At 56.4% G+C, this 13,078-nt stretch overlaps 1 protein-coding gene across 1 annotated transcript in view; it reads left to right on the top strand.

Annotated features, from left to right (window-relative positions):
- The first annotated feature begins 5,044 nt into the window (after positions 1 to 5,044).
- The window catches only part of LOC105697390 (protein TANC1), a 27,032-nt gene continuing 18,998 nt past the window's right edge, over positions 5,045 to 13,078 (top strand). The window contains exon 1 of the mRNA XM_012420664.2: positions 5,045 to 5,300. Within this exon, the coding sequence (XP_012276087.1) occupies positions 5,075 to 5,300 (226 nt within the window). The 5' untranslated portion in view covers positions 5,045 to 5,074. The remainder of the gene's footprint in view (positions 5,301 to 13,078) is intronic.

The following is a 13,078-nucleotide window of genomic DNA, read 5'->3' as shown; positions in this document are numbered from 1 at the left end:
CCCCCCCCGATCGGTTCGCCCGGTTCGCCCGGTTCGCCATCGGCCCAGGAAGAGGGGAAAAGGACGTTCCCGGGGCGTAAAGCGTAAAAGGTGCGCGATTTCCGAAAGAGCGCGCAGTTCTGCCGAGAGATCGGCCGTGATCGTCAGTTGGCACCTCGGTCCTGTGCTGGGTAGACCGGGAAGAGCGGAAGGACCAGGGAATCGGCCATCGTCGTCGGTCCCCGTTTCACGTAGAGTAGGCGTTCTCGCAGACCTATGTGCCGATGAGGTGCAAGGTCCTAGACTGCCAAGGCAACTCCCCGACCTTCTTGGCCAGCGTCAGGTGAGCTGGACGACGAAAAACAGGTTCCAATTCGTCAGGGGCACCTTGGGTCCGTCCTGTCCTACGGCTATCCTGCGGGTCAAAACTGGACAAAGAACTTTTTCTGAACGCGTAATCGCCACTTTTCTCTATTTCAGGCTAGCGAAAAACCTACGTACTCGCAAGGGTAGCAGACGCGGTAACGCTGGAAACTGCCTAGAGCTCCTGGTGTTGGTGCACCTGCATCACGTGCCATAGGGTGAGTCGATGCCTGAAACTCCTACGGAATTAATTAGAAAGTCGATAACACCCTGAGAAGAAGAAATTTCACCGAACCAAGGAAATATTATGTTAATTCGGAGAATAATTATTTCCCTCGAATAAACTCGAATCGGATGCAACGTTTATTCGGAATTATTAGGATTTCTTTGAGTCAAAGGATTATGGTTCGGGGAGATCTCTTTTCCCCGTCCCGGCGATATCGGTAAATAAGATCCGGGACAACTCAAGGACGACTTTGCTCACAGAAGGGAACACCCGTTCGTCCCGAGACTCCTCTGACAGCAGCAGCCACGGTGTCGGATCGGGTCGAGTGAATTCGGGGCTGCTCTCGAATCATTGTCCACGGCGACGTAGCGTCCGACTCGCGGAAGAACGGGAGGGAGACAGGAGCCAAAATGGTTCACACCACTTACGAGGGCCACACGGTCACAGGGCCCTACAAGGAAGTCAGGTAAACAGCGGAAACCGAGCCAAAACGTAAGTTTTGACTCGTTGGATATTTATCCTAAATGGCCTCGATATCCGCAGGAAGGAGAAGGACGAGCGCTCCTCCCATCAGCATCGGCAACAGCAGCAGACCGGAAAGGATAACAAACACGGGGCCTGGGGCCCCGTCTACAAGAACAAGCAACATTTCCTCGATATGCACATCTGTTAAACTCTAGAAGGTTCGCCTTCTATCTATTGTAATACGTGGGTGCGGTTTCGCGAGTAAGGAAGGCTGGGTTCACCCAGCTCGAAGGTTTCGCCGACGACCTGCTGGATGATCGGAAATCGATCTCGCCTCGAGGATGTCGTCGAAACCTGCCGAGGGGTGGATTCGTCGAGGGTGCCGATGCCTCTCGCGACTACACACCGTTACGTTCGACCGGTTAAATCGCAGCGCGAGGGCCGTTCGATGGAAAACTCGAGGAAACGATAGAAGATGGACGAGAGTCCTGGGCTCCCTTTATGAAGACCTCGAGGTCGGAAAACCGCGGGAGTCGAGGACTGGTCAACGTCGCTACACCTGCGAGAGGCACTCGCACCTGCCGGCGCCGTGGACAATGGTTCGGGGATATATTTTTTTTCTTAACTAAAGGGAAAATGCTAAAAAAATGGTAACTATAGCTTATTCCACGCGCTCGAATTCTTTGGGGCGCTCTCGCTTCTCTAAGCTTGCTCGACGCCGAGCGACTCTCTGTAGCCCTCGGATCGATGAAATAAAAAGTGTAGCTTGAAGAGACGCTCGCATCCTCGACGAGGTTCGGGGGACAAAAAAGGGCTCGGAGTTGCGGGGGCCGTTCCGGCGGAAACGCGGCACGCGTCGAAGGGAGGCGAGAGCGGATTAGGTCCAGGGGAGGGCAGGCACGTCCTATCTCGAGGATCTTCGCGCTCGATCGCTCGCTCCGCGTTCCTATGTCTTCGGAAGCGATGCATAAAATCTAGAAATACTTTCGAGATCATTTAGAAAATGACGCAAAGATCTGGAAATAATTTGGCAAATCACGGGACAATCTATAAATATTCTGAAGATCCTTCCGTGATCGTTATCATTAGCGGAAGGTCGAAGAAATTGACGGGAAGGACCGCGACGCGAGCGGCGCCTCGCAGGATGCAGCGATTCCGCTCCCGTAGCAGCTGAGAGAAGAGAAGAGGAGAGAAGAGGAGAGAAGGGAGGATACGTCCCCCTCGGGTTCGGGGAAAACGATGAAGAAAAAGCTCGCCACGGCCCCGCAGTCGGCACGAGTCGGTCCCGGGCTCCGGACGGTCGTCGCGAGCGAGTCCGTCCTATTTATTCTATTTATTTATTTATTCGTTAATTCGTTTACTAGTTTATTTATTGACCGCCTCCCACGAGTCGCCGTCGACGTCGGGGCGACGCCCGGGTCGAATTCCCAGTTATCGCGGGGGTCGTCGCGGGGATCTCCAGGAGATCCCGTCTCCGTCGGTGGCGTCGGTCGCGTCGGTCGCGTCGGCCGATCTCGACTCGATAGGAGGCTCGGCTCGCGATCCTTTTACGTCGACCGACCGCGCCAGGAATAGGCGAGAGCGAGTGCCGGGCCGTGGCTTCGAAGGAGGGAATAAAGTGCACCGTGAAAAACCGGCGGAGGAACGCGGCATCGCGCCGCTATTTCGAGGTCGAGCACCCGGTAAGCTTTTATACTCCTCTCCTTTATTCGCGAGCCGCGCTCGCTGCATCTTCGCCGACGCCACCCTTTCGCTCCCGAGAGCCGAATCCAGCTCTCCTCCTCCCTAAAAATCCCAAATTTATTATTTCATCGGTTAACGATCTCGCGAATACGCGACTCTCCTTGGGCGTGACTCGAGCGACATCGGCGGATTCCTCGATTCTCCGAGGAAGTCCTGAGATTCTGTCCTGTCTCCTGTTCTACCGCTAATCGATTTCCATAAGTTCGCTCGAGTCGTCGGAAGGAGGGCGAAAAAACCAGGCGAGCGGTACAAGAAAGGCGTTTCCGGCTCGCGCGCCACTCGGGCGTACCCTTGCTCCGGATTTAAACCGGAAATAGAGCTTCCCTAGACGCGACTTCTCACCCCGGAGGAGGAAAGTCAACGGACTCGACCCTGCCTAAATCTCGCTCTCTAGCCCCTCGCCCCTCGCCCCTCGCCCCTCTTCTTCCAGTCTAAATTTCTCCGCTGCCCCTTCGCGTTCCACCTATGGATGCGTCGGAGCCTTCTATTCTATTTTTGACCGCACGCGACAGCCACTCGTCACTCGATGGCACCCTTCGCAAATGCGTCTCCGAGTCCACCCTCGGCGCGTGCACCCCCGGGTGCATCAACAGGGCTATTAAAACAACGTTTGTCATTTTTATCCGGTTTCGAGACGGACACCGCGATCATCGATTTTCGGACAAACGTGCAAGTCCCCGAAATAACTGGAAGCGAGGCGGTGTTAAAACCAGAGGAATCCGTACACGGCGGCCACGTCGGTGGGAATTTCATTCCGAGTCGGTCCTGGTTCGTTAAACCCTCGTGAAATTGATGGAGACCGAAACGCTTCCCGGAGAAAAAAAACAAAAAAATACCTGACGGAAGGGTCGCCTATTTTCGGAGATTTTCGGAGATTTTCGGAGATTTTTGGAGAAATCGGGAAAAGACGGAGGGACTCGCCGCATTCGAAGAGCGGTCGATACCGGGTCGATCGTCCACGGTGATCGGTTCCAATTGACCATTCGACTCTTCTCGACGCGCCGCACCCCCGTGGGACATGTGCGCCGTCGCGAGTGGGGAAATTCGAGGGCGCTAGGGGAATTATAGCACGAGACTCCGGTGACATTTGGAGGCGCGAGTTCGTTCAACTCCGGGAAATGGATGGTCTTCGAGCCGGCAAGGGGGCCAGTCGGACAGGGGACGAGACGGGACGGCTGATCGATATCGATCGTTCCTCCTAGCGTCTACGGAGAGTCTGGTTTTAATTGCCGAGGAGCGCAACGGGGAGAAAATGGAAAGGAGATACATTTTCGTCCGAATTAGTCGGGGCGGTATAAAATTGCACTTTGCACGCACCCGTCGATCCCACAGGACATAAAGCGGATGGAAGCAGGGAACCACATCCTGCCGGACACCCGACGTCCTCTCTCCCACGTTTCGCTCCTCGTCTCGAACGTTTGCGCGGCTCGGTAAATTGTTTCATTGTCATAATGGACCAATTCGAGCTCGTTTGCTTATGGGAAATCGCGATTGCGGCGTTCCCTGGAGAAACTCGCGATTCGGCGTATCTTCTTCTTCCGTTCTTTTTTTCCTTTTTTCCTTTTTTATAGAAATTGGATGGATTTTTCGACTCGTAAGGTCCTCTTCCTTGCCTCTCCGCTTCTCCTCTGGACGAGGAGAGGGCCGGGTCCTTCCGCCGGATAATTATCAGGGGAGTCGGCGAGTCACCTGTAAAGGTCCCCGGCATTCCCCACTTCCTGGCCGATCGTTGCCAATCGAGGCTGGTCACGTAGGTCTCTGCGGGAATTTACCTTCGAATCTTCTCGTCCGCCGGTTGCCGCGGCGAATCTCGTCTCTCCTCTCTCCGGATCTCCGAAGAATAACGGTGTCTGCCGGCGTGTCGAGACGGCGTCGCAAGGAGCGCCGAAAATAGATCCTCGCTCTCGGGATCCAGTCCCCGGGGGGTCTCGCCCCGAGGAGATTCATTTAGACCCGCTTCCAGCTGCCCGACGATTCCCTTCGTCGATATCAACATCCAGCCTTGTCTTCTCCGATTCTTCTCTTATTCAACGATATCCACCCAAATACCCATTCTCTAAATTATTACGATGAATTCGGGAGTTTACCCTTCACCCCCAGCAGCGATCGCTCCGCAATCGGTGCTTCCAGGACCTCGGCGGCGACGATGCAGTCTCCGTCGGTCCGCACGACAGGTCGCAGTCTGCAAAAATCCGAGGAATTCCCCCCGATATCGCTATATTTGGCGGTCTGACTCACTCGGACCAGACGGGAGTCTTTGGCCTTAACCGCTCGCACGTGCGGTCGAGTATACTCGGGATGCACTTCCGCCGTCCCTCCACCCCTTCGACCCTGGAGGTCGGCTTAGAGCTTCTCAGGAAACGACTTTCTTCTAGGGAGGGCACCGATGCATCGCCGAGTCTGAGGGGCGCGGCATCCAGGAGGAAGATGAGGTCCAGGGATTCGCTGGTGTACACGCCGGTCTCTCTGGGGCCGGACACCGACGACGAGGAGACCCTGGTGAACGAAGAGGTCTACGTTAATGGTTGGTGGAACTTCCTTCCTTCGTAAAAGTCACGTAATCCTAACTTTTACGGAGATCCGCGGCGAGCGCGGCGAGCGCGGCGAGCGCGGCGAGCGCTTCGAGTCCCCAAAGAGGGGTGGAGTACATTGACTATTTTTTCTTTTCCTTTTTATATCAAGCGACGTCCGATACGAGTGTTAATTGCCTTTGTGACACTTTGTAACAATCGACCGACGGTACAGCCACTCGAGGTCGCTTACCGCGAGAGTCTCTTCGGTTTCCTTTCCCGCAATCCGGCGATCCACCTTACCGACTCGACTCGTGGTGAGTCACGACGACGTCGAGACAATTTTCAAAATTGACCTTGCGACGAGAGAAAGAACAGGCGTGGTCGGCGCAGAAAAATCCGCTGACATCATTAGGAACTATGTCTCGCGGGGACTCCGCGCGGTGACTACGTAGCGAAAACGACTTTTAATCTCGAGGTTCCCCTTACTTTCGGCGAATCACCGTCCAGGAGCGTTTATCTCATCCCGGGAGTCCCTTCGATTCGGCGCTTCCCGAGGGAATCGAGAATTCTAGGGGCGATACCGCTATCGCCCCTCGGAGGACCGATAGCTCTTATCGCCACTTGGCGCCGGTCTGGCAACTCTATTAATTCCTTAATAGTTTCCTCTCACGGGCGAATCCCTTCGTTATCCGGCCGCGCTCGGGGCCCGTGATAAGCCCTCCTTTGTGCCAGCCATACGGTCGCGATACGCATATCGGCCAATTGGCGAGTCTCTAAACCGGCGGTACCTACACGATTCGTTTGCGGTAGCCATTAAATTCCCGCTCGCCCCGACAGCATTTACACGGACAAGCGCCTATAAATATATGAACATTAGAGTAGACGCTTTAAAATCCCATTATCCGGGATTTCCTCGTAAACGAGGGCAACGCGTAATTTCGCGGGTAGCGCAGGCGTGACGCTCGGAGGTGCGTTAGGTGCAGTTAGGTGCAGTTAGGTGCATCGCGATGCAGGTGTACACGCGAAAAGCGGAGTCGTCGAAAGGAGGGGCCCCTCCCCGACGCGTGCCAATCGAGCGTGGGCGTCGACACCCGAGGATGATCGCGTGTCCAGGACTTTCGACGAGATCGGGATTACGTCTCTCTCCGCGCTCACCCGGGGAGCGATGCCGGACACGTACACGGCGTGTACCGCATCTCCCCCGACGCCCTTACGAGATCTCCGATCTCGAACACGTAGGGCGACGTCGAAAAAAAGAGAAAAAAGAAAGAGAGGGGGAGATGATAATCGCGGGGACTTCGTGGCCTTTTTACGGGGCGATCGGGCCGGCCGATCTGTACGGTTTTCGCCGTGGGAAGCGGCAAATCCCGCGGATCGCCTCCTCCCTGGGACCGTGACCCACATTTTTACACCCTCGTTACTCGGAGGTGGCCAGAGAAAGTATTTCAATTTTAATGGCGTCGTCCCTCCCGTCTCTCTCTCTCTTTTTTTGCTCCCGCGCCTGCTTGACGGTTTTATATCAAAGCGGAGGTGAAAGCGGGCCTTGCGTAATTCCGCGCGTTCCTTTTCGAGTGTCCTGCCGGAGCGTCTCCAGGATCCTTGCGCCTCCGGGGTAGACGAGCACCGTTAAGACACGGTTCCGGTCGAGGCGGCTAGTTTCGCGATCGAAGTGTATCGGGCCTTGAATGAAAGAAGGAGCGGGCGAATGAATGAACGCGAGCCCGGGCCGCGGCCGCGTGGGAGCCGCGCGTGGGCGAGTGGACACGTATTTCGCTGTGTGTGTGTGTGTGTGTGTAGATGAACGCGGTGCATACTCTCTGCACGCCGCACATACGGGGCACTCGGTGCATCGACGGTTACGCAGCCCGGGTTTACGGGTTTTACAGCACCCACGGCGACCATTCACGCCGATCGCACCGCGTGACCCGCGAATTTGCCCGCAAGCGGAACGGATGATAAGGGGCGATTACGGCTCATCCGGTGCCGAGGAGGCGCATCGTCAATGGAACGGCCGGAGGAACGAGATACCGATCGAGACCTGCTATCACTGGTTATCCCTGATAACGTGGTGGAAGTTTATGTCAAAAAGGAGGATAGCGAGAGGTTCAACGCTATCGTCGCCAGTATCGACGTGGCCACCGTGATATAACCGTTAGTTCTATGTAGGGCACGCTAGCAATTTCTTCGGGTACTTAACAGGGTACTCGCGGACGGTTCATGCACCGCGGAAATCGGCCGCGAGTATCGGCGAGAGAGACGGCGTGTCCGCGACGCTATCGCGGTTTAATCGCTGCAAGGGCAAGCTCGTCGGGTGTGTAAGTGGGTAATAGTAAACGCTCCTATAATGGACGTTAACGAAGCCTTTGTCGCGCGTATCCGCTGTATTATCGCATTATAAATACTACAAGTGTAATTGCTCCGGGTACAGCGGACCCGTAATGGGCGGACATCGATTCGAGCACGCGCCGTGAGAGGAAACTGTCCCTAATCTCCTTACAAAGGAGATAGTGCACGGGTGCCGGCGAGTAATCACGGTACAGTTGGCATTGCGTCGATTTAAATGGAAAGTTTGATCAATCGGGTGCCGGTGGATTCCCTGAGCCCTCTCGGTGTACTATCTACACGTGCGTGGAGTCACTGCCTGGTGCTCGACCAATTGCGCGGATTTTTGACAAAAAGCCGGGGCTTGTTAGAAACGTATGCAAGTACGTTATCAACGTCTACGGGAACTCCGGATGGTCATCTCGAAAGGTCCTTTTTTTTCGATCATCGTGCCGACTACTCGTGTACCTTTTATATACCTTTTACATACCATGTACATACGCCACGTGGGTGGGTGCGTGTGCGAGACCCGTGGGCGAACGGGGTGTCCACGCACGTAAGGCTCCGTTCGTATCGCGATTCGACATCGCGCGTCCCCGTGTGCGAGTACTTACAACCCCACGACTGTTCCTACGTCCGTCTGGCCGTTTACCATGGGTCTATATGACGCGAGCACGTATGGGGCCCATCGAGACGGGGCCGAGACGGCACGCACACGCGTGATCTCGCTCGTAAACGTACCAGGATACCTGCGAACGCGACGTACGGTCTCGGACACGAGAGACTGCACGCTCGTGCGGAATCTCATTCGTAAGTCATGCATATGCAGAGGCAAGCGTAAGGGACTTTGAAATTCTATTTTCTCCCCGACGGCCCCTCCGGGCGCAGGGTCGGGGACGACCCTCAGGTGGATTGCAGGTAATTAGACATTGTGTAAACCTCGCTTCTCCCGTGCTACGTCGTTTGCATGACAATGCCGCCGCGGGAAGCGTTTGCCCGGGCCCCGCACTCGCAATCGGCACGAGCTCCCGCTGGACTTCACCGCATTGTCCCGCCCGGCTGCCCGTGGGAACCCCTGCGACGATAATTGACGATTAGCGCGCTAATGGCAGGCGACCTAGCGAAGCGGTCTCGCGTTTCGTGTCTCCGCTCCCCCTTTATCGCCTTTTATCCCCGTCGGGCGCTTTTGATGGTCCCTTCAAATATTCCCGCAGCATCGCGTCACCGTCCGTAACGAGCGGATAGCGTCGCACTCGGCGAGAAAAAAGAATCGGGGGTACCGCATCATCTCGGCCCCGAACACGCATACTCGCCTCGAAACGTCACCGGCATCGAGACCGCACGACATAAACTCGCCTCCTGCGAACACGCCGGCACTCGCGTGTACACGGGCTCCCGGGTCTTATTCGGCCGTCCTGACGGGGCGTAAAATTCGCGTGCCGGCGCCCATCACCGGCCTTAAAACGAGGCGAAACGAGCCATCGAACCGACTTCGAGGCCCGGAGAGACCGGACTCGCACGCGAGGATTTCTCGGGACTTATCTCACCCTTCGGATTCGATATCCAGGCGAGATTTTCTCAAGCAAACGTGTCTTCTCGTCATACCAACGAGGGAAGGTCCGAGCTGCAGTCTGGTATCTGGATTTGAGATGCCGAAGATGTCGAAGATTCTCAAGATTCACCGGCCGAGAAGGCGGCGTTCCCTCGGGGCCTCTACCTGGCCCTGCTCCAGAATTCCTCCACGCTGAGCCAGTCCCTCGATCGGGCCCTCCGTCCGAGGCTCCGGCCACGGAAGACCTAGAAGAAGACTCGGATTAATAACCGAGCTCCCGCGGCGGATTCACGGCGTGGGCGAGCGACCCCGCTCGGGACGTCCGCTAGCGATTCGCCGCTTAGCGCGATGCCCACGCATCCAATTGCGTCTAATGCCCGCCTATTTGGAACCGACTGCGAGCGAGATCGGTACGCGCGTCGCGAATTGCGCAGGAGCCGGATCCGGGTCTCGTTTCTCGACGAGAGGGTCAATATTTTGACGCGGAGGTTCGAGCGGAACCTGGCTGCCCTTAAACGAGTTTTCTGCCCGCAAAAAAGCGAGCGCTCCCCGAGGCCAAGTACATACCTGTCCCGGTACCCGTGAGTAACCCGGAGGAGCACCCCCGAGGTATCGGCATCTCTTTTTGTCGCTCCACGTGTATAAGTGTAAGCGCCTCGTTCGCCCTCCACCAGGACCGGACGCTCCCGCCGATCCCCGGGGACCCGCTCGCGGTTAATTCGTCCCGGGAGCCGAAACCTCGTCTGGCGAGTTCGGAGCCAAAGAGAGGATGGCTCGAAATTCGCCGGCGAATCGGTGGTCCTTATAATCTACCGCGTCTTACATCTAGGTGTACGAGGGATGCCGACGACGAGCTTGGGTCTAATTTGAACGGTCAAGATTGGGTCGGACTGGAGAATTCGAGGGGCTAGAGGACGCGTTCGGTCCTCGAGATCGTCGGGGGACGATTAAGTGGTTTCGAGAGGCCGAGGGGAAGCTACTCCTGGGCCGGTTGTACACCCTTTTCGCATCCTGGGCGTCTCGCGAGTCCGGTGCGCGCGCTCTCCGGCACGAAAACGCCGGAGAATGCGTGCTCCTGTCGTTTTTAACGACGAGGTGCTCGTTTAATTACCCGGTGCTCGTTTCAGCGTGGGCCCGGCCGCGTTCCCTCGCGCCTCCCCGGGCCCGGAGATCCCGGTCCGCCCACCAGCATCCGCCGCGAGTTAGGGCCACGTAGGAAGGCGCGGAACGCTCCAGCGAGCGCGAACCCGGCCGCGACACGTCCCTTCCTACTTTCCGTGCTTTTCCTTTTTCTCTTCCTTTTTCCCGGACCGGACAGCTACCTGGATGTCGCGGGGTCGCCCGTCGATCGATCCCTCGACGCTCTTCGAGGTGTTCCCGACACCTCGCTCGTCGAGTCCTTTAAACGATCAGCTGTTTCCCGCCCATCGGGGGTGCCTTAACTTACCAGACGTTGACAACGTGCGCTATCCTCGGTTAAAGGGCCCCTGACTCGAGCAAACACTTCACGCTCGTCCAGCGTAGATCCAGCTTCACGAAGTGACGTTTAAAGCCGTCCCAGGGAATTATCCAATCTGGAGAGAGAATCAGTTGATTGGTTTATCCGGGTAAATCCAAACGTAATCGATGCTTAGCCTCAAACCTTAGAGGATGAGTCCGGGTCGTTGTACCGTGCAGACGATGCAGACACAAGGAGGTCTCTGCGCGCAGAGACCTCCTCGTAGAGTGGAAGAGAGCTTTCCACATTGGCCAGAAAACCCGTAAGGCGAGAATAATCGCCAGACGCCATGGGTCGTAAACCTGCCGTCGATCATCTCCGTCTGGCCGGGTACACGTGGCGGTGACAGGTGAAAACCTCGATAGGACCGCCATCGGCCGTCCTTTCCGTCCTCCATCGTCCCTGGAAGGGCTTCCAATGTTAATCTCGCGTTAAGGACTGCCCTGGAGTTTCTAAAGCGAAAATAATTCCCGGACGCGCACATGGCCGTAAACCCATCCACGGTCATCCCTGGTGGGGCGCGCTGGGCAGCGAACCGAGGAACATAAGGTAGACGGTTAGGTAGGTCGGTAGGTAAGGTTAGACGGTGGCCGGCGCGATATATACAACGACTTTAACCTGTTCGCGTCTCCTCGGGATCGGTCAAGCCCGTGGAACTTGGAAGGGCGGCGCGCGGAGCGAGCGAGAGAGCGCTAGCGGGACGACTCCTCGTGCATCCTCGTGCATCCTCGTGGACCGGGCATCTCTCGAAACGCCTCGTTACGCCTCGTTACGCCTCGTCCGGTGGTTTTCGCCGTTTTCGCAGACTCGCGCATGCGTCGTTTCCATTTACGTCCACCTGACGCGACTCGGAGTGGGGCGCGCGCGGTTACGAGCCCCTCGACATAACCTCAAAGCTCGAACCAGCTCCAACCTCGAAGGCGTCTCGGCGGGCGCGTACGTTATCCTCGATTTACAATCGAATAAAACACTCCGGCGTCTGCCCACTAGCCGGCGCATCCGCGATTCGGATGCGCCTACGTCTCGCTCGAGGCCCTTTACCGTTGTCTCGGAGCGCCGCCATGATCCCCGTTGCTTGCGTTATGCGCTTACGTAGGGACGTCCTTTCTTGCTTCGCGCGGACGTTTCCTCGCCTACGAGCGATATCTGGACCGGAGGTTCTAGGAGAGGTGGCCGGCGGTGGACTCCCAGGCGGACGGTTCCTCTAGGATTCCATGGTCTTCTTTGGCTCTTTTCTCTCGGCGTCGGAGACGCCGTGACCACTGCATCGCCGGACGGACTCTCGATCACCCTAGATTTTTCGTTCGAACGTTAGTTTAGAACGCTAATTAAAAATGTTAGTTTGAAACGAAGCTTTCATTTTGCAATCGTATCTACCCGGCGTTACGACCAGAGTGCGGTATACTTACCGTGAATTCCGTGCTCGATATTTACGTTCCTCGGTTCGATGTTACGATCGCGTCTTTTCCATCGCAGGTTTCACGTTCAATTTACATGTTTATCGCCGGTGCCGAGCAGTGCTATCTGTACCCGCCGAGGCTTCCGTTACCAGCTAATCTAATGAACGATGCACTTACATGTGTACGGCATTAATCCACGCAGGAATTGGATTCCTCCTGGCGCCAGCCTTGCGGTAGAATTCCATTTTTTCCCGCGCCCGGTCGGCGGCGACTCGTTCGCTAGAAAACCGAAGTGGGTAAAATGTGACCGTTGATAGAAAAAAATATCCAAATTCCGAGTAATCGGAGAGAATCAAGGACCACGACCGGACAATGGATTTATCGTAAAGCTTAGATGCATCGAAGTCGCAAATTGACGCGACCAGGTTAATCCCATCCGCGGGCTCTATTTTAAGACTTAGCTAACGGCAACCATCTGGTTCAAGCGAACCGTGCAGCGAGATCCCGTCATCCCGTATGTATACCTGAGGCGTTTTTTGCAACTGACCTAGTCACCGATCGGTTTGACCAACTTATCTCCATCGGTGAATCCCGACGCATCCGGCAGACGCCGGCGTATCCGATTCGAGTGGCCGCGCCAGAAAAAACGCCTCCGCACGTCGCGGCCGGCATTATCGGATTTTCCGCGACGTCCCACGGAGCGCTCCCATTGGTCCTCGGCGGTCACGTGACCCATTCAAATCTCAACGGTCTACCGCGCGCGCAGCGGAGGCGAAATTTTGGATCCGCCACGTAGAATGCATCGCGCCATCCCGCGACACCTCGGAAAGCACGCAGGGTATTTCTTAACCGCAGGAAATGCGCGAGGGATCTCTCTCCGCGGGAACGTCGCGGACATCTCGAGAGGCGAGGTTTCCTTACCTCGAGCCGAAGATTTCTTTCACGGGCGATCGCTCGGCGTCTCGCGGCCCGATAAGAGAAGGCGAGGCGAGACCCGAGCGAGGCCGTGCGTGCGCA

Source organism: Orussus abietinus, unplaced genomic scaffold (genome assembly GCF_000612105.2).
Source record: "Orussus abietinus isolate OABI.00-Male unplaced genomic scaffold, Oabi_2.0 scaffold92, whole genome shotgun sequence".
Taxonomy (NCBI): Eukaryota; Metazoa; Arthropoda; class Insecta; order Hymenoptera; family Orussidae; genus Orussus; species Orussus abietinus.
Note: the sequence above shows the minus strand (reverse complement) of the source record. Positions and strands in the feature narration are given on the sequence as shown.